The sequence below is a fragment of the Alexandromys fortis genome, unplaced genomic scaffold (genome assembly GCF_014885135.2).
Source record: "Alexandromys fortis isolate MF-2015 unplaced genomic scaffold, M_Fortis_MF-2015_v1.1 scaffold_127, whole genome shotgun sequence".
NCBI lineage: Eukaryota > Metazoa > Chordata > Mammalia > Rodentia > Cricetidae > Alexandromys > Alexandromys fortis.
This window is the reverse complement of record NW_026068006.1, coordinates 1,664,446-1,686,085: the sequence shown is the minus strand read 5'-3', so window position 1 is coordinate 1,686,085 and position 21,640 is coordinate 1,664,446. Positions and strand designations below refer to the sequence as shown.

At 46.9% G+C, this 21,640-nt stretch overlaps 2 protein-coding genes across 3 annotated transcripts in view; both read left to right on the top strand.

The window, feature by feature from the left end:
* The window catches only part of Mmaa (metabolism of cobalamin associated A), a 152,919-nt gene that overhangs the window by 17,279 nt on the left and 114,000 nt on the right, over positions 1-21,640 (top strand). The gene's annotated exons all lie outside the window — the stretch shown is intronic.
* Smad1 (SMAD family member 1) overlaps positions 1-21,640 on the top strand; it is a 63,062-nt gene that overhangs the window by 14,638 nt on the left and 26,784 nt on the right. Inside the window, exons 1-2 of one of the 2 annotated variants that reach the window (XM_050161521.1) lie at positions 11,545-11,956; positions 12,082-12,634. In XM_050161521.1, coding sequence (XP_050017478.1) covers positions 12,235-12,634 — 400 coding nt within the window. In that variant the 5' untranslated portion in view covers positions 11,545-11,956; positions 12,082-12,234. Of the gene's footprint in view, positions 1-11,544; positions 11,957-12,081; positions 12,635-21,640 lie in introns of those variants that run through there. The other variant, XM_050161520.1, reaches the window with a different exon arrangement.

The following is a 21,640-nucleotide window of genomic DNA, read 5'->3' as shown; positions in this document are numbered from 1 at the left end:
TCTATGCTTGCCTTTATCTACAGCTTAGTTTTTCTAAATATAGTGGAAAACGTTTTTTTTTCAGCTCTCAGGTAGAGGGAACTCTTACTTACGGGACAAAGGCTACCACTCTGATTTCTCCGAAGCGGCTACATGTGCATCCATGGTCAGAGGATTGCCAGTGGGCTGCCATTGGTTCTGTGGGAGAAGGTTCTGTCTGGCTTGCTCAGCACCGGTTTCAGGGGTTCTCCAAAGTTCATCTCCACAAATTGGTTCTCTCAACTCACCTTTAGTCCAGAAAAGAGGCAGAGACAGTTTGCTGTTGGAGATGTTCAGGTAATAGAGAACATTTCCCCCTTCCCTTGGTAATATTTGCATATGTTGGAATACTGGTGTTGATGAGCGGCTGATGGAAAGAGGACTTAACAGGAAACAAACGCACTTTTCATAATAGGATACCATTTCGTAAAATTGAATTTTTGATCCTTTATCCGAATTGCTTTAAAAAAAAAAACAATTCATTTGTGCCCATGTTCTGTTTCTCTAGGCAAGTCATTGTTTCTAAACTGGGCACAGGGATGCAATGTGCTCCCCTTAAGATGCCCGTTAGTGGTACCAGTATGCACAAATGCTCCCTTAGTTGATTTCCCCTTTATATATGTAAAATGTCAATTATAACACCTGTTGGTCACAAATGCTGCCTTTTGAAGCTATGCAGAATGAACCTTGCACCTACTTTCAGCTTTTATTGTTGGGATTTTAGACCCAAAAACAATCTGTTTTTTTTTTTTTTTTTTTTTTTAAAAAGTGGTTGGCTCTGGCATCCCCAGCTCCCAGCTCATTCCTGAAGGTGACGGCCACCAACTTTCAGTTATTCAGTTCTGATGAGGTTTGCAAAATGCCTGGTAAAGAACACTGTTGTGCAAATAGAGAACTCTGATAGGTAAACAGAGGGGAGAGAAACCTGCCTCTGCACAGACACAGGCTTTTGTTTCTTTCAGAGGTTTGAAGAGGGCTCATGGGAGAGACACTGGTTTGTAGTATATCTTAATCGAAGATCGAAGGTTTATTTCATGTGAGTCTTGGGTGAATCTCTTCTGGTTGCATTTTTATTAATAGCCGTGTTCCCCTGCGGGTTTGTATGTGGTACTGTTAGATGTGTGTGTTCTCTAGAGTGGGATAGAAGCAGATATCCTCTGCTGTCTATGTGGGGACGCTGCTGTCCTCCAGCTCTCTCTACTCTCACTCGCTCGCTCTCTGCACCCTCTCCTTCTGCGCCTGAGAGACACCGGTTTTGAGGGCTGTGTCCCTACTCCCTCCCTCCCCTATCAGTCTCCTGTGGTCTCACTGCACGCTGGTCACCTCCCTCCTGTCTGAGATCTCAGACTACCCCTCCAATACTCAGTCTCGGTCACCATAACACTGAGTTTCATACTTCTGAAAATGAAGTAGGTTTCTCGATCCTGTATGTAACCGTTTTCTCTGTTTGTACGAGTAGGGCTATCTATCTACTCCTGGCTTTCTTGTCAGGATACAGCTGGAATCTGAGCACCTCTGGCATACCATGCTGACCCAGGCCTTTAACAACTATGTCTTAGTGTCTGCCACCTTCCCCCCTTGAGACTCTCCCACTCAGAACCCCTCCTTGGGCCCCTTCAGTCTGTCACAGCCCCGCAGGCTGCAGTAATCCTGTTAGCTGCAAGTCAGATGTGTTTCCATTGAGGTCCGGTCTTCAGCAGTTTTCACCTCAGCCTGGTTCCCTGCTGGCCTCTGTCCCCTTGCCCAGGCTCCACTCCAGCCAAACTGGACTCCCGGCTTCCCCGGAACATGCGGGCACTTCTGGACAGCAGCCTTTGCCCTTGCTCCTCTGTTTACCGTGCTTCCCGGGTCTCTGTTCAGGGCGTGTTCTTGGTGAAGTTTTCTGCACACCAGAATGCAGGTCCATAGGTGTCAGGGCACTGCCTTTGTCTCAGTACTTACGACAGCTCTTGGCACGTCCTCTGTGTTTGTTGAGTGAATTAAATAACTGTGATAGTTACCTTCTTATTTTTTAAAAAAAAAATAATGTTAGAAGTTAATTAAACAAAAATAAAATGAACAAGTTTCATTTTACATATATAAGCAGTATCCCAAGAGCATCTATCAGTTGGCAAACTGCTCTGTTAACGGAATATGTTCAAATGTTTCAGCGTGTACTGTTTCCAGACCTGTCTTACTATAAATGCACATTTAATCCTTGTAACAACCCAGTCAGGGTGGTGGTGGCATCAGCTGTGGTGAAGTCGCTGAGGAACAGAAGTCGCAGCAGCTATGCAGTGGGGAGCAGCTGAAGCCTTTTCAATGAAGGGCTCTTGTTTCTTATTTAAAAGCTATCATAAAATGGCAAAAAGAAAAAAAGATTTTATTTAAAAGCCTGAAAAAACAAGCTCTGGCCAATTTTGGTTTTAGTCTGCCTTTTGTTTCCATTCTGAAAGCATAAAGTAAATGGTTAATGTTAAAAACCCCTGACAATGTCAAAGCGACAAGTTTTATTTCTCTCACCTGTGGAGGAAGTGGCCTCCACCCAGCTTGAATGAATTAGGAGGGAAGTGATTTTTTCAAGTGATAAAAAGAACTAGAATTCCATGCTCTTCCCACAGGAGGGGCTCAACAATCGGGAGAGAGGCGTGAGACCATATGTTGGTTTGCAAAAGGATATAACTCGTAAAGATGTTTCCTTTGATGCCCGTGATGGACATGGATGTGTTTCCCTTCTAGAGGGTCCTGATTAAATTAAGCAATTAAGAGCGGGGCTAAAGGATCTAAATATAGAGAGCGAGTTCACGTTGTCCTGCTCCGGGTACACACCCCACAGATGTAGCCGCTCTTACAAACAGCACCTGCACATTCAGAGAACCAGACAAGCACATTGTGAAAGATGCTAGGCAGCGGGAGCTGGCAGGGAAGGGAGGCTTTTCCTCCTGTGCTCAAATCCCTTTGCATCTGTGGGCTTGCTGTTTGAATGACCTTGTTTTTAAAACCCGATTCTAAACTTTTTTTTTCTTGCTTGCTCTTTTTTTTTTTTTTTTTTTTTTTTTTTTGACAGTGTATCCCCTGGTTGGCTCGGAACTGGCCAGGGAGATCAGGCTGGCCTTGAACTCACAGAAATTCTGCCTCTGTCTGCTTCCACACATTGGCACATTGGGATTAAAGCTGTGCACCACCAAACCCGCCTGCTAACTGAACGTTTTGTATCAATCAGTGCAGGCTGAGGTGTAGGTCAAACTGTTAGTAAAATTAAGACAGTCGTAGATGTGAGAGGGTCTGTGAGATGCAGCCACTGTCCCCCAGGCTCAGCTAAGGGCACTGCTTCTGTGAGTGACCGGCAGGCATTCCTGGGCACCAGCGGGAATTGTTCCCCTTAGCCTTGTCTGCAGACTCTGTAAAGCTGCTGTTCAAGACAAGGATTCACAGAGAACAGCAGCTTGGTCTGTTTGTTGTTGTTGCTGAGATGACTGAGGGCCTTGCTCTCCTGCACTTCAGGAGCGAGGACCCTGGTGCGCTTCTTCAGGGGAGGTTGTGGGGACCTGGATCTGCCCAAGGTCCCTTCAAGCTGAGTCAAGAACAAGCACCCAGTAGGGTTTAGGGGAAATGTCAAGGGGAAGAAAAACCAAGTGTGGAGGCTGACTTTGGGGGCAGTAAGGAAACCGAAATGGCATCAATTTCCTCGATCTAAGGAGGTTAAAAAAAAATGAAAATAAAAAGATCCTGAAACTTGCTGCTGCTTAGGGAATAGAGTGAAACGGGCCACGATGTGTTGGAAAGGATTTGTGCCTGCAGAGCGGGAGGCGGAGAACGCATACCTGTTCATCTGAATGTATAAACTGCGGTTGTATCCCGAGAAGGCCTATTGTTGTGCATCCATAGATTCTTGGATTCTTCTTCATCCAGGGGGCACTGCTTTTGAAGTTATTTGCAGGGTCACAGCCCTCGGTAGGTTTGTAAGTGGTAATCTGGGGTTCATACTCTTGCTGATTTCTAGGTCTTCCTCCTAATCAACAGTGTTCAGAGGCCATATGGCATCTCTGGCCCCTAGCCTGTGCCGAGACTGGAAAGGGCTGTTAATGCTGACACCTTCAAGGCACTTGGTCCAGCTGAGCTCTGCCTCTGGGGGCTCGCCTTTCTTTCACTGCCTGCCACCTCTACCCCACTGGGGAAATGCCAACTCTGGAAAGATACATTGTTTTTTAATGAAAACTAAGTAAATTAGATACTCTACCTGGTCAGTCCCTTGAGTGCCTAGCACCAGTGATCTCTGAACGTCTTCATACTGTTTTCTTACATAGGAATTTTGTAAAAATATTTTTTCCTGGTACTTCATTTTAGCCTAACTTTCTGGCAATGAAATAAAGTCTTTAAAACATACGTGGGGGCGGGGGCAGATAAGGAGCTCAGTAGGTGAAGGTGCTCACTGCCAAGCCTGAGAGCCAGAGCCCCAACCCATGGCGGAAGGAGGGAGCTAAAAGTTGTTCTCTGACCTCTGCACGAGCAAAGTGGTGTGTGTGTGTGTGTGTGTGTGTGTGTGTGTGTGTGTGAGTGCGCGCGCGCACACACCATAAATAAATGGAACTTTGACAAATAGAAGAAGTATTGAGAGGTTGTATAACCTCCAATGTCCTCTTTTTAAGATTTTATTGTTGTTTTTCTTTGTGTGTGTGTGGGGGGGGTTGTTTCGTTTTTCTGAGACAGGGTTTCTCTGTGTAACTTTGCAGCCTTTCCTGGAACTTGCTCTGTAGGCCAGGCTAACTTTGAACGCACAGAGATCCACCTGCTTCTGCCTCCCAAGTGCTGGGATTAAACACATGTGCTACCACTGCCCGGCCCAATTTTCTCCTGTTACTGGGATTTTTCTTTCTTATTTTGGTTGGCGGAAAGTCTTACCTACCTGTGTTTGGCCCTCGCTCTGACGGGGATGCTGAGAGCTTAAGTTGGAGCGATGAGCTGGTAGCACCACTGCGCCTCCGCACAGAGGAGACCCCTCCAGTCACGTGCAGCCAGATCACAGCGTTTCAGTTAAGTTCTTTTCTGAGATGAGTGAGGCCCGCCTTCATTTTTATGTTCGTGTAATGACATTGAATTGTATGGCAATTTTAGCTTGTCTTTTCTGCTGCCTGCCTTACTTATGAAACCTTCCCCACCCCACTTTCTTCTGCTTGTTGGAGGAGGGGGATAAATATGCCAGACTTTGCCAGACTTGAATATTCTTCACCCCTTTTTTGAGATACTATGTAACCTTATTTCAAACTCAGTATGTAGACTGGCTGGATTTGCCCTCAGAGATTCACATACTTCGGCCTGCCAGGGTGCTGAGATGAAAAGGGTGCATCCCTCTGCCCCAGCATTGCTTTCTCCCCTTTAATCCCTCTGGGGCCCCAGCTCCAACCTGAAGGGCTGCCCACAGGCAGGGCGGGGCTTCTGCCACCCTCCCTTTATCTCCTCTGGAAAACTCCCTGACAGTTAGGCCCAGAGGTGTGGATAGCTCATTTAGGTACTTCTGAACACAATCAAGTTGATAATCAAGATTGATTTACCAAAGCCAGTGTCTCTCTTTATCAGGCGATTGGGGGGTGTGGCCATTCCTGGGAAGTCCTTGTGTGTGACCATTCCATGGGAATTCTGCTGTCTGGCTTCTAAAGTAAGAAACTTGACATTATTGAAAGTTTTGAGCTCTTTGGTCTTCTGAATTCTGGTTAATCCAGTAGCTTAATTTCATGTAGGCCTAATGATTATAACCATATTTTTTGACTTCCCCATCTTATTCTTACCAAAAAACCTCACTGTACTTTACTGAATTATAGGTTTTTTTTTTAAAAAAAATGTTTTATAATATATTACTGTCTGTAAGCTTGTGAAAAGGAAAATATTCTTACAGCCTTTGTCTTCTGACCCTGCAGCATTTAGTCTTTTGTTAGCGTGTTGTTTCTGCGAGTGTGAGGAATTAAATATTTTAAAATCCATTTTAGAATAATGGAAGTTTCACTATAGGCCCTGGTGTGCTCCTCTGTGTCTCCTGGTTCTAGTCAGGTATCTCAGGGGAAGCAAGAATCCCCTTCTCGGGCCATGGGTTGGATACTAGGGTGGGTTAGCTGCACCTTTCTCTGATGGCTGGTTCCTCCCCCCCCCCCCCCCCAGGACTTTAGACCAGTGGTTCTCAACCTGTGGTTCTAACCCCTGAGAGAATGACCCTTTCTCAGGAGATTGTCAGAAAACACAGATACTCACATTACAGATCCAACTCATAACGGTAGCAGAATTACAGTTATGACGCAGCAGTGTAACAGCTTTATGGCTGGGGTCACCATAGCATGAGGGACTGTCTTAAAGGGTCACAGCATTAGGAAGGTTGAGAGCCACCGGTCTACACAGTGGATCTCTCAGGCCTGTTTGCTGCTGTGGTGTCCAGAAGCTAGAACAAGATGATTTTCTATATTAAAATGACAAATGACACAGGCCTATAAGCCTCTCCGCATGTCTTGTTATTCTGTGTGTCCACGGGTTCAGTCCATCTGTGTGAAATGGTGTCCATGATGCAGTCTGGAAACAGACCCCAGTTGATTTATTTATGGAGTTACTAGAAAATGCTTTCCTTAAAAATGTAGATCAAACAAAATCTTTTTAAAGTTTTTTTTTTTTTCTTGAATAATCTACCCAGCTGTTAGGCGGTTTCAAAGTAAAGTTAATTAGTACCCTGTGCTTTTGTTTGGCTCAGTCCTCTTGATCATTAGGCCCTGATACTGTGCCATTAGTTTTGAGCAAAGGAATGAATGGAGCAGAGGGTGAGAAGTGGGGGAGGAGTGGGCGGCCTCCTGCATAGCTGAGCACATACTGGTCAGTAACTTTTTGAAGGTAGTGCGAGCCTTCGATTTTATTTTTCTCAGTCCCTCTCTGGCTCTGTCTTACTAGGATATTTAATTACTCCCTCAGGACATACGGAATCGTGCTTTTGTCTGGTTCCCACAGCAGGGTCAGGCCTGCGGACCAGTCCTTACTTGTCTCATTTCTTTCCTCTTGGAAGGCCCACCAGGCTTTCCTACTTGTGGAGGTGGACTCCAGGGCTCAGAGGAAACCCTGAAATCCGCGTGAACGGCACATCTTCCTGTGCCCCTCACACCTTGGGTTACTTACAGCACCTCACTCAGTAGGGCCGCTGGGTAAAGGGTTCCGCTCTGTTGTTTAAGGAGAGTGGAAATGTTACATGCCCGTGCAGTTCAAGAATGAATGTGTGCATATATGCATGATGTGTGTGTACGTGGACACACGTGCCAGTGTGCGTGCAGGGAAGTCAGAGGACATCTGTGTGGAGTTGGTTTTCTTCTGCCTTGACATGAGTTCCAGGGACTAAACTTGGGTGCCAGGACTGGGGGCCAGGACTTTTACCCAGAGAGCCATCTTGCCTGCCCAAGGTCCATTTTCTGAAAATATCAGCTGTTAGTTGAAGCCACAGACACAGAAGTCAGAGCTGTGGAGGGTCAACTCTGTCTCCAGGTACGAGCTAGGGTGACTTAGAACTTTCTGGCGGAGTTCAAGGCATTGAACGCAGAGACTGCGGTTGGCCGATATCTACACAGTTGGGTAATTACATGTTTCTTTATGGATGAGGTGGGGATAAGGGAACTGCATTGAACAATTGGCTGATTCTGTTTCCTCTAATACAAAGCAAATTATGCAGCAATCGAGTAGTTTAAATTTCACTCCTTTAATGATAAAGAATATCCCATAAATTTCAAAGTTAGCCATAGAAAAAAATGAATATTCCAATGTCTGACTTGGCTACCAGTCAGTGGTATTAGTTGAAATCCTTCTCGTGACGGAGAGTTTATTAGAGACGTTGTGAATTGAGAACCATTGGTAAGTTATCCTTTTGTTATTTCTGGAGCTGGGTCACACTAACAACCCAGTTGTGTGTGTGTGTGGGGGGGGATGCATGTGAGTGCTGAAACCCAGGGAGGCTTGAGGCCAGAGACACGGATCCCCTGGAGCTGGAGTTGTCAGTTGTGAGCCATGGCTGTGGGTGTTGGGAACCAAACTCTGGGTTGTGCAAAAATAATGCCAGCTCTTAACTGCTGAGCCGCGTCTCCCGCTCCTCACCTCATCTAACTTCTGAGCGAGTGCATAACACCAGGTAGCTTCAGCTCCTGAAGAGTGTGTGTGTTGTTGTTTAATTAGCAAACATTTGCATAATGAAGTTTCAGAATCTTTTGTTTTTATAATTTTTCAGTAAAGACTGCTTGGAAAGTTTGGGGAGTGGGGGACGTTTGGCCGCCGCCGCTGCCTAGGGCACTGACACAGTGTACTTGGCACAGTGTACTCAGCCCGTTTGCTCTTCGAGTGAGTGCTGTCTGTTTTTCACAGGGGCTGTGAACAGAGCGGATACAGTCCACACAGTGGATATGTGTAAAGTTAATAATTTTCTGGTTATAAATAATTCCCATGAAAATCTTGGTGTGAAACTTTTTCCCCCTTTCCAGTTTAGAATATTCTCTGCTAGTAAATGCAAACTTCTGATGAGGTAGCTGAGCCGCTGGCGGCGGCAAGGAGGGGGGAGTGCTCCTCACTGAATGATTTTGGGTTTTTAGTTTTGTTTTCTTGGTCAGTGTGAAATGTTTGTGTTTGCTCAGGAGGGAAGGAAACCTCTGTATGCTGACTCACGTTTTTATGTTACCCTTTAAATTGATAAGCCACTTAGCTTCAGACATAAACCAAGGCAGGAAGTACAAAAAGGGACAGAAAAGATCTGGTTGTGTGGCTGCATCTGTAGAACTCATTTTTGACTTCTTCATGTGAGCTGAATTCCCTCTTGAACATGGACCTGGAAAAGCCTTAACTCTCAGAAGCCTGAGTTGTCAGTATGTATTTTTTTATGGCTATCACGCACATTTCCAGGGCTTGTGATCTTTTTAGTTTAATTATTGTAAGTGTCATCCAGACCTTGACTGCCAGGTGACCACTGCCTTGCTCCCTTTGTGCTGGGTGCAGAAACCCTGCTTTCTTAAAGGTACTACCTTCCCTGTGAATCTGAGTCACCTCCCGCCGTCCACAGGCTAAGACACAGAAGATGTGTAGGCTGTCACCTCTGTATGGGTTGACCTCTTAGGGTTCCTATCCCACGTTTGAGAATGGAGATTTAGGACCAGGGTTTAACAGCCTGTGCAGTAGGGGTTCAGACCTCGGTTTTGTCTCTCACAGGTAGACATGGAGTATGGAACAAAACATTTAACTTTTCACAATTTTACTTCTTCATGTCTAAAATGAAGAAAATGGAAGCCTTTCAGAGTTTGTTGATAAGATTAGAGTAGGTGAGCGGAAGACATCCCCTGTACTTTGCAGAGGTCTACATATTGTTCCTGGACTGACTGTCTAAGGCTTCCTCTTTGGAAGAACTTCCTGGAGTTAATTCTTCACTCACTCCTTTTCGTCTTTTCTATTCTGGAGTGGATTTTGGCTTCATTTATTCAAGCCTCTGCACCAGGCGACACCCCAGATCAAGACTGACAGTTGGAGGACTTCCTCCTATGCGGCATCTTGTTGCCACACTCTCCAAAGGGAAGATGATTGGGGACTGTCTGGGAGAGTTCTGAGGCTTTGTTCCTGTGGTCCAACCCCCTGCCAGAGGCCGTGCTCAATACTGTAAGGAGTTAGGACACACAGGCAAGTATCAGACTTGCTTGTGTGTTTGACAACTGTTACCACATGGTGCTGTTATCTTAGGTGAGCATTCTTTCTGGGTGAGGCCTGGAGTGGCCGGAGAGGGCAGTGCAGTCCTGTGGGGCTGGCCCTGGATCCGCCATCTGCTCTGTGGAGTTACTTAGATGTTTGTTTGCGTTCTGGTTCTTCCCTTAAACGTCCATCCGAGTTCTTCAGGGTGTTGGTCACCACCCATCCCCACTGCCCTAGTTCCAGGCACTTGGGATAACTGTTTTGGGGAATAAAGATCCAGAATGGGGGTTCTTAGGCAGTCCCCCTGAACCCGAACACATATATGGTAAACACTCATCAGAAAACAACCCTCAAGTGATTTTGAGATAGATAAGCCCTCCTGTTTCAAAGTCAGTGGTTAAAATATTAAAAATCTTTTTGGGGAGTAAAAGAAAAGAGCTGGTAAAAAATCAGGGTCTCTCTAACTTGCTTCTGGAGGTCTTTACAGTTCTGGGGGCGGGGTGCCCCCCCATGCCTTACTGAAGACTGAATTACCATATCAATAGGTGTGTGCTAACTGCCTGTGACTTCTGCTAAGGGCCTAACTTTGTTTTCTCTTTCATTTCCTGTTAAAAGAAAACCTCAAAATAACTAGTAGATTAGGGCTGAGCTCTGGTGAAAGGACAGGCAACTCCCTGCTGGTTGAAGTTGAGCCTTTACCCTCGGAGAGCGAGAGCGAAGGGAACGTGCAATCTCTTCATCTTAGTGCAAGTTCTGGAGCCCGGTCAGTCATCCAATATGTGCCAGGTACCCTGTGCCAGGTACCACGCTGTGCTCATTATGATCCGGAGTGGCCAGGTCATTTCCTGTAGTGAGGAGACCGCGCACACCATCCCAGTTCTCTCCAGTCACCGTTCATGATCAGTATCGGTTTAAGACTGAGGATCAGGAAGATTGTCCCTAATTTATTCCTGCTATTGGTCATTTATGATTTTTTCTAAGAGATTATACAATTTTTATTAGTGTTTTGGTTTTATAGGTTTTCTTTACTATGCTTTAAAAAATAATTTCTCAATTCCTTGTATTTTCTTTGGGCTTAAATCACTGCCTACATTCCCAGACTTTTTTTTTTCCTCCCTAGTAAATGCATTTTAGCTATAAATTCCCATGATTACAGCTTGTCACATTTTTTTTTAAGGCAGGGTTCCTCTGTATAGACCTAGCTATCCTCTGTAGACCAGGCTCCAGGCTGGCCTAAAACTCAGAGAGTTGCCTACTTCTGCCCAGGATTAAAGGCATGTGCCACTACTGCCCAGCTACATCTTATTATTTTTGATGTCATATTTTTACAATCATTCAATTAAAATATTTCATCTCCACTGTAATCACTTCCTGACTCACAGTTAATATGTGGTTATTTTCAGTAATGATATTATTGTTGATTTCCTAGTTATACTGAGACGGAGAGGTCTTATTCATTATTGTTTGTTGCGTTTGGTGGTGTGCACATATTGCGGTTGTCAGGAGTTTTCCCTTGTGTTGTTTGTTCATTTTCAAGACCAGGAGCTTGCCCCTGGTCTAAGCAGGGCAGCCAGCAAGTTCAGAGACCCCCCCCCCGCCCCCTCCCCATCCCCTGTCCTGTCCCCTCCTGGGGCTAGGGTTAAATGCTTGCATCACCACTCCTGGCTGTCAGCATGGGCTGAGTACCTGTGTGAGACCTGTTTGAGGCCAGCACTTGAGGCACGCAGATAGCTCTTGGCCCAAATATTTTATTTTCCACATGGCTTTACTCCTTGGCGTGTTGGTTTTCATATCAATTGGGCCACACGTTTACACTTTACTCTTCTGTCAGTTCTTCCTCATCAGTTAATATGTCGGGCTCCCACAGGACTGTGGGTTGGGATAGCTGTTCTGATTCTTTGCAGTCTTCTGCTTGGTGTCTGCTGAGGCTTGTCACTTGCCTGTACATTTGAGGTGGTGATATGCAAATCTCATGAGTGGCTAGCTGTGCCGGAAACACTTCCATGACCTTTGTCCTGGGCCTGGTGTGGCTGTGAGCCCTCTGTTCTCTTCCTCTTGTAAGACCGCCAATCCTGTTGCTTTAAGGTCCCACCCTTATAATCTGATTTAACCCTAGTGAGTTCCTCAGCGGCTCCAGGCCCAAGTACTGTCGGTCACGGTGGGCACTGGGCTTTGATGTATGAATTTTTAGTTCAGCTCCTGGCAGCATAGAATACAAAAGCTCAGGAGCTTAGCGTGGGGTCGCATCTCTGACAAAGCCACCAAATGGGGAAGCTGAACGGTAAGAGCCGGGGCCACCTGTACAGGGGAAGACCTAAGGAATTAGTACCTGGCATTTAATAATTAGTTAATCGTGATGCGTCTCGAGCTAATTTTAAAGCCTGTTTCCTCTCCTGTCTTTCGCAGGTGCTAACTTTGGGTCCCTTCTTGGAACAGAGGAACTGAGCGAGTAGCTAAAGAGAATCTATGTAAACAGACTGAAATCTCTTCTGACTGTGCCCTCTGGAGACCTCTCCACTTCACCCGGTGTGAGGAGCGTGAAGAGCTAGACCAGTCGCTATGAACGTGACCAGCTTGTTTTCCTTCACGAGTCCGGCTGTGAAGAGACTTCTAGGGTGGAAACAAGGTGACGAGGAAGAAAAATGGGCAGAGAAAGCCGTGGATGCTTTGGTGAAAAAACTGAAGAAAAAGAAAGGGGCCATGGAAGAGCTGGAGAAGGCCCTGAGCTGCCCCGGGCAGCCGAGCAGCTGCGTCACCATTCCCCGCTCCCTGGATGGCAGGCTGCAGGTGTCCCACCGCAAGGGACTGCCTCACGTCATTTATTGCCGCGTGTGGCGCTGGCCTGACCTCCAGAGCCACCATGAACTGAAGCCCCTGGAGTGTTGTGAGTTTCCTTTCGGTTCCAAGCAGAAGGAAGTCTGCATCAACCCCTACCACTACAAGCGAGTGGAGAGCCCTGGTGAGTGGGGGTGCACTTCGTGTGTCCCGTAAGTTCTGCCCAGAGCAGAGCAACAACAGCTTTCTGTTGTGGGGTGTAAATCCAAAATACTGGGGGGGGGGGGAAATGTTGTGTGGACTCGTACATGTGTGTGCACAGGAACACTTGCACGCTACTCAGCCTTCGCTCACTGTAATGATCTTTTTAGAAAGAGGCAGGTTTGGTCCCATTGGCTCCAGGGCTCTCTGTCCTGCAGCACTGTGGCATCCTGGGGTGGAACGGTGGTGGAACAGAGCTCATGTCAAAAGAGGAAAGAGCTGGAGCCTCGCTGTCCCCTTTGGTGACTAGGAGACTTCCCACTAGGCTCTGGGGACAAGCCTTGAGTGTCTGAACATTTGGGGGTGCATTGCGGTCCAAAATTCAGCAACCCCGGAGTATTTCACCCATGCTAACAGCCTCCTTCTCTCTATGTGACTTCATTTCTTGGAATCGGGCTCTGAAAATTGAGTTTTGTGTCTGAATCTGCTTTGTATGGTTCACATTGTTCTGTGTGTCTTTCTAGCGAGTTCAGCTGTGCGGCATGTCAGCGGTCAGCTGAAGCACAGGCTCTTGCCGTGTGCCCCCGAAGGAAGGGCAGTGTGGGGCACTCCGTGTTTCCTGGCAGCGCTGTTTGTCATCTTTGTTGAGGTCTGCTGTCGTGTGTTCTCTGTGGGACGACGTCCCGCTGTGTGGGGATCTGACGTGTTTCTTTATGATATCTGTCTACACGTGTGGCGCTGGGCTGTGGGAAAGGCTGCGGTTGGCCCCTCACATCTTTGGATGCTGCATCCATCCATAGTCAGCTGCAGATGCAAATACTTAGAAAAGGAACTCTGTCTCTGTGGAGCAGGCTGACTCTCCCTTCCAGGTACTTTCTCATTTGGTTTTGGTGGTTGAAAAAGTGGACTCCATTCTTTCTGGGGCTCAGGGTTCGGGAGCTCTTGGTGGGTGAGTCTGCTTCCTCTTCAACACCCCAGGCCTCTAACTAGCCACCACGTGGAGATCAGGGCGGGATTTGGGTTACCAGGGCTGGAGGTCCTCATAGGTTGACTTCCATTGGCCTAGTCTCAGCTTTGGGACTGGCACAGCTCTGCCTTGGCAGTGGCTCCACTCCCATAGTCTCCGTGAATCCGCCCATTGTGCTGGAAGGAGTCCACGGCCTTGAGAGGTGACTGGGCTAGGCGCTATATGACTGCTTATTCCTCTTGACCAGGAACCTGGAGCAGGCAGCCCGCGTGACTGACCATTGCAGATGCCTACGCACAGCGACAGCAGCTAGGGAAGGACAGAAGCCCTTCTGACTCTCTTCACAGCATTTATATCATGTTAGGCATCCTAAGTGGCTCAGAGCTGAGTTAAAGTGTAGGGCGGACAGGTGCACGCTTCTCGCAAATTCAGTGCCGTGTTACATAAGGGCTTGAGCGACTGCAGGTGAGGGCGTCCGGAGGCGCTCTGGGCTGCTGGCCCATAGATACAGACCACTATATTTTGAATTTATGTAGTTTTGCTCTTGTGTTTGTTTCTCCATCCGGACAGGTGGATCAGTGCTTCTGTAGGGAAGCATTGAAACGCCACGTTGTCATTCTGGGTGATTTTGTTGATGGACTGGTTCACTTAGCTGGTGGTTTCTGAGAATGGTGGTGGTGTCAGATTCGTGCGGCTTCCCTCCCTGTCCCTGCTCCTGGGATGGCCAGATGATCTTTCTCTCACAGGAACTTCAGACCCCAGGGTAGAGGTGTCGCTTCAGTGACTGCAAACTTCCAGCTCGGTCGTGCAGTCCATCTGTCTCCAAAGGCATTTTGTGTTTTTTTTTTTTTTTTTTTTTTTTTTTTTTTTGCAGAACATTTAAGTCATGTAAAAAGACTAGAGGAAGATTTACAAAGGCTTTTGTGTCCACTGCCTATTTTAAGAAAGAGAACATATAAACTAAAATCATGTGTTTCCTTCTGTTATATTTCTGTGAGGAACCACCATTCTGAATTTGACATTTGTCACCATGTATATTTCATACTAATACGTGTCCATAGGAACACGTTACTTTGTGTATTTTAAAATATTCGTTATTTTAAATTCTGACATTAGGTTTTCCTGGAACTGATTGTCGTGTTCCTCCCAAATTACGCTGTGTGATTCTAGAACATACATTTTTACGATGACCTTGTCCAGTGCTGTGAGGGACCCTCTCTTCTGTTGGAATTTCATTTGGGAACGACTGCTAGAATTAGACCGTCACACATAATATTATTTAGTATTCATAAGTTTTCACTCTACTCTTCTTACACAGCTTCTAGCTTCCTTTCCGGGTGACTTTTTATTGGCCCTTTGAAAACGACACTGTTACAAGTTGCTCCGGGCTAAGACTCTGTCTCCTTTCCCTAGCAACCTTACTGGGTTCTCATTGCTTTAGTATTAATACTCTTTACTGTTTGTCAAACCAGATAGGATGTAGGTTTTATTGTTACTTGTTTTTAGGAACAGCTCATATAAAGACACATGGTTTTCTTCAGGTAGAAACTGAAACGGAGGTGGGAGTCTCAGAGAACGAGAAGGACTGTGCAAGCTGGGTCCCTGGGTTTTGGTTCACAGGCTCCACAGGGAAAATTTTAATGTAACTCAAGTAATGAAAGCAACTCCTCCAAGTCAAGGGACTTGGGTGCCAGACCCCTGGAAAGCAGAGGGGTCTGAACACAGAAAGTGCTCTCCCACCTGAGTCACTGATGAGAACACTGGGGGGGGGGGTCCTTGCCCTGCCCTCCTGCGGCAGCCCCCCCTGGTCAGCTCCGTCCCCTCTATAGCTCGTAAGCTATGAAGTTGTGGCCCTGACAGGAGGGTCCTCTCTCCCAGTGCTCTTTAGCCGAGCCCTGCTGCCTTTCCTACTTCCTTCTCTGTTTTCTGCTGGCTCTGAGCTTGAGTTCTCTGCAGGCACTCAAGGCCTTTTCCCGCCTCTCTCTGGGCCCAGCTCACTTCCCTTTCTCCTTCAGATCTGAAGGTAGTAGAGATCTGTGTAGCTGGGACTCATCCTTGATCCCACCGTTTTCCTGCCTCAAAGAGAGAGTGCCTTCCCATCCCAACCCCAGCTTCTTCAGAACATACATACGGCCCAGCCATTGCTGGTCAGCTACTCTCTGAGTAAAGAAAGCATAGGGCGGGGCCCTGCATGCTAACTTCTCTGTCTCGGCAGCTACCACACAGCTGCAGGGATTGTGGATCCCTAAAAATGCTGTGACTAGGGTATTCATACAGCCGTCTGTCTTTCTAGAATGAGTTTTCAACTTGTCTGCAGCGTTTGGAAACCGTCTTCCTCTCTTTGGTCATTTCCTTGCTGATGTAAGATGAAAAGGAAGCCATTCCTGGTGCAGTTCTGTTACTTAGTAACTTGCTGAGGTGGGGCGAGTAAGCGGGACTCTGAGCTTCCTATTCTTTCTCCTCTTCAGCCACAAGTCTCAGGAGCCGCCTACAGGACAGCCCTAGAGGTCCTTTGAGGGCAAGGCAGAGATGTATTTGTTGTAAATATACCAGGCTCTTGACTTGGGTCTTTCGTGCTACCAAGTGGTATTGTGTCCTCTTAGAGTCCATTTGTGTGATCACATGACAGCCACTCACTGCCCCACTGTCCTGGAAAGTTTGTCCATTCACAAGGTGCCCGTGAATTGGTCTTTGAAGTCGTTCAGCATTCGGGAGTTTTCTGTTCTGATGCAGATAGGAAATTGGCTGGCTCTTTCTAGACTTTTCCTTCAGGTAGTCCTCAAGGTTGAGACCGAGAAAGACAATCGACTGTTTTCATTTGCCTCGTGCAGATTTTGTCATTGTTTTTCCTTTGAGTATCTTTGCTTTCTATTTCTTTGCCTCAAAATAATTTCATCAATTTAAGTAACTACAATTTCTTCTTAACCCGTGGCTTGTATTTTGTTACAAATAAAATAGTGTAAAATGATGGTCGGGAAACGGCCGCACTTTCAGACACTGCCTCTCCTGTTCACTCTAGCTTCGGCGGTGTGTGTGTGTGTGTGTGTGTGTGTGTGTGTGTGTGTGTGTGGAGGGTAGAGGGTGGGCAGCACAGGCGCAAAGCAGAGACCCTTCCTCCGTGGAGAGGCTGTCCTCTGACCATCATTGAAAGATACATCTCTCAAGGACATGTTTGGATTGTTCTCTCGCTCACAGGAAACAGAGTCCCCAGACTTCTGAGACTGGCCCTGCCGCTGCTGTGGCCGTCCACTGTCTGCCGGACTTTTACTAGCCTTCCGAGTGGAGGCTGCTTATTAGTGGTCGGATTAAATAGTGCTTCTCTTTTTCTTGTCCCAGAGTTTCTGCTGACCAAGGCTGAGTAAGTCACCTAATTGTGGTACTGAGACGACCGTGCGGCTCCTGTCCGCTGCTCTCAAAGTGCTGCTGGCCTCTTTTCTTTTTCCTCCTGTGGTTCTTTAAAATTATTATGAATTTTTTTTTTTTTTTTTGCACTTTGAACTTCACTGGGAAAGTCCTTATCAAACCTGAGCCTTCAATCCTGAGGTTGTTGTCACGTGTGCCAGTACATACCCATATTCCTAGCCCTCGAGAGGCTGAGGCAGGAAGTTGTGAGTTTGGGGCTCCAGAGTAAGAGCCTGTCTCATGAATGAGACACCATCCCCCTAAATAAATGCAGTCTGAGATTTCTGTTTTAATTGTTGGAGAATGCTGCTGGCTGCTGAAAATGGAAACACACTGAAAATCCTCCTCACCTGTCGGCTAAATATGAGCTTCAGCTCCAGCTGTCCGTTCATCCTGTAATTTGTGGCTTGGTAAATTTTACCTGGAAGAATGTTTTAAATGTTACAGAACTGGAGAAAGATCCGTTATTGCCAAGCAGGAATGGGGCAGAGGAAATCGATGCCAAGGAAGGAAGCAAACTAAGTGGTCCTGAGGATGCCACAGGCTGTTGTAATTTGACAGTATCCCTTCAGATGGTCCTGAGGATGCCACAGACTGTTTTAATTTGATAGTATCCCTTCAGACGCTGGGGGCCGCATAGGGCTGAATTCGTAATGGTCTCAAAAAGTATTTGTGAGCCGGGTGGTGGTAGTGGGGCATGACTTTCATCCTAGCACTCGGGAACCAGAAACAAGCAGATCTCTGTGAATTCGAGGCTAGCCTGGTCTACAGAACTAGTTCCAGGACAGTCAGGGCTACGCAGAGAAGCCCTGTCTTAAAAAAAAAAAATAATAATAATAACAACTCAGAGCGCCTGTGTGGTAGGTACATTTGCTGCGGTGGGGGTGGGGAGCAGTATTGACCTTGCTTGAAGGTTAAGTTATAAGTCAGATACCAAGATGAGTTTATTACAAAGATTATGAAAATTGGAGGTAAATTAACTATACTAACTATAAAAATTAAAACAAGACAGCATGCACTGTCTTCCAGTACATCCAAATTTCTGTTCCTTCTGACATTTTAATAAACACAAGGCTCTACAGGAACTGTGCCCCCCAAAAAGACGGGCACGGAATTTTAGTAGTGTATGCTGAATTGAATGGCAGGTGTGGATGGAGGATGAATTTGACCCCTAAACTTCAGACTAGCACTGACAAGACTTCCTCAATTGTGGTACACCTGGACACCGTGTTCCACCTAACCCTGGCCCATGGTGCAATGCAGACAAGTTCACGTGTCTGTTATCCCAGGGATTTTTTTATGTGTGTGTGAGCATTTGAAGGCCAGAGCACAACCTTGGGTGTCATTCTCAGGAACACATTCTACTTCCTTTGTAACAGTCCCTTAGCAATACCACAAACATAACTTAAAATTTAGTATTCGCCAAAAAAAATAATATAAAATTCTCGATACCAGTTGATAATCACCAGGCTTGATTCTCTGTGAGCTCAGGCCTGTGAGTTTTGGGGGTCCTCCCGTCTTGGCCTCCCCAGCATGTGGGAGTTAGGAGTCATGGTGCCCGGTGTTCTGTGGATTCTCGGGATGGAATCAGGTCTTTAGGCTCCCAGGCCATCCCGCAGCCCTGTACAAAGGACTGGAACCAGTCTTTAGGTAGAGGAAGAATAAAGTAAATGAATATTGTTCATGAAACAGGCCAAGAAAAATAGATGGATGGCTAAGACCAAGGAAAATTAGCAAATATGGCATTGCCATCACACAGAAGCAGCACTGGGTTGGTCTGGTGGTGCCTCGTGGAAGGTAGGTCACTGAGGATGCAGCTTTGGTCCACTGGGTGCTCCAGCTGTAATGTGCTGTGTCACCACAGGTCCATAGAACCCAGCCAGCCGCCGAGAAACTGCTGGAATCCCCGGAGCCAAATAAATGAACGAATGAATGAATGAATGAAACTATTTCCCCCTTTTCAGCTGATTTTCGGTTAAGTTTGTGTTAGCAAAAGAATCCCAACAAACCATTAGATGACACAGGGAACTCCTGCTCCACCCCACCTCTGAAAGCTTCAGTCAGAACAAGGCATGGGAAGAAAATATGAAGGCGTCTCATCTGTTTTGTGGGAGGAGCACAGGGTTGGCCCAGGTTATGGCGTCTATGCAGAGGTCAGAGGATGACATCTCACGAGTCGCCTTTCTCCTTTCCCCTTGCTTCTGGGGTAGGGTCTTCCTTACTGCTTCTGCAGCTGGAACCCACAGGGTGTTTTGTTTTGTTTTGTTTTGTTTCTTCTTTAAAGCCAAATTCTTTCAAGAAGCCCCTAAAACGCCCACGCCTGTAATCCCAGGAGTACTATGACCAGATAGGAGGGCAGATAGGAGAGTCAATTAGAAGCTTATGCACACAGTAGCAAGAGAGACGGCCACTTGATCCAGAAGTCCTTAAAACAACTAGATTGTAAACCATTGGTGGTGATGGCTCAGAAATCCCGAAACCTCACATGTAACATCAGTGAGAGGACATCAGCCCACGTAGACAGATTGCGTGGAATCCCTTAGGAGTTAGGACAGAGAAAGGCCATGTAAAGAAGACGCCGATTTCCTGTAGTAATGATGTAAAGACATGATAGGGGATGAGCCGGCCTAGGTGTCCACTCAGCCTGGGCAGTTTGACCATAGGCCACTCGCTTGTCTTCCGTGGGCCACTCACTTGTCTTCTGAGGGGCCACTCACGTGTCTTCCGGGGGCCACTTACATGTCTTTGAGGGCCACTCATGTATCTCTGAGGGCCGCTCATGTGTCTTTGAGGGCCGCTTATGTGTCTCTGGCTACTGACCTGTTGGAGAAGGCGAGGGTTGAGACTGACCATCTCTTCAGGGGGGCATGAAGTTCTTTTAATCACAGTGCGTGATGAGGCCCCTCTGCACAGGACATTCTTGAGAAGGATGCAGCTTCTATCTCCACACCGTGCATAGAGTGAAATGAAATTTGTGATGTGAACAGGTCTCTGTGAGAAAGTCCTCCGAACACTAGCGGTAATGGGCACGATAGTGACAGCGAGTCTCGTTGCTCACGTCCCGCCCTACCATGTTCACCGCCACACCTGTATTTTCCTGTATTTCTGGCCTAGGGAGCAGGTGCCAAGGACTGCTGAGATGTAGAGGCGGAGTAATGAACAACTTGAAGCTGCAGAGCTAGAACCCAAGTTCAAATCCACGCCACCTAGCCCCACATGGGACTGCTTCACAAGAACCAGGAAGCAGTTGGCTTCTCTTTAGCAAAGGAGCCAGACACCCAGAGTTATAAGTGTTGGAGAATGTGCCTAAAATGCCTGTGGTAGGCAGCCTGCGGACTGGCCGAACACGGGCGGTAGGGAGCATCGGCGCCTAAGACTTGGGTGCTGAGGAAGTTGTGTTTACCTTTATTTCCTGTTCAGCAGTAATCATCATTAGAAAACCAGTGTCCCAGCTTCACAGAGCATATTTGCTGGGATCCAATTTGAATTCAGAATAAGCGAATTAATTAATTGAACTGCTTGGGGTCATTGTGAAGCTGTCAGTGGATTGTTAGGTAGCTGAGCCAACTGTTCAGAAACTTCCTTAAGACCAAGGCTGTCCAGAGCCTCACTGTGGAGCCAGACTGCCCAGGCTTGAACCCTGATCCACTGGATACTAGCTGTAAGACCATAGGTAACCCAACCCCATTGGCTGTTGGTTCTGTATTCTTAGGTAAGTTACTTACTCCCCCATCCTCCATTTCCACTTTCATTTAAGAGTTATTTTTATCCTTTTTAATTACCTTTATGATGTATGTCTGCATGTGCACGCGTGCATAGGAGTGCAGTTGCCCATGGAGACCAAATGCATTGGATCCCTGCTAGGTGAGCCACCAGATCAGAGTGTTGGGGCCAAGCTCCACAGTCCTCTGCAAGGACAGTTCACGTTCTTAACTGCAGAGCAGGGTGTTGGGGGTTTGGTGAGTTAACACATGATACAGCAGTTAGCATGTAAGTGCTGTGTGTTGGAAAGAAGCGCCCTTGTTCCAGTTATGCTATGGCTGTAATCCCAGTGCGGGGGGGGGGGGGCATAGGCAGTCATGGGGGCTTAAAACAGTGAACTCCAGGTTGTGAAAGAGTCTGTCTTCGAAACGTAGAGAAACGGTTGAGGAAAACAACCCAGTCTCTCTCTTTCTCCCTTCCTTACACACACACACACACACACACACACACACAAATCAGAAACTGGAAAGAGAATTTTTGAAGCCGCTTTTCAACTCCCTCTCAGTTTTGAAGGACTAAGGAGTAAAGCCTGGCTGTGAACAGGCTTGGATCAGGCCCTGGATCCGATCTGAATGAGCAGAGCCTGCTTCCCTAGATCCGAATGAGTTCCTTAGCTAGGCTGAGCCTGCTTCCCTAGATCCGAATGAGTTCCTTAGCTAGGCTGAGCCTGCTTCCCTAGATCCAGAATGAGTTTCTTAGCTAGGCCGAGCCTGCCTCCCTAGATCCAGAATGAATTCCTTAGCTAGGCCGAGCCTGCCTCCCTAGATTCAGAATGAGTTCCTTAGCTAGGCCGAGCCTGCTTCCCTAGATCCGAATGAGTTCCTTAGCTAGGCCGAGCCTGCTTCCCTAGATTCAGAA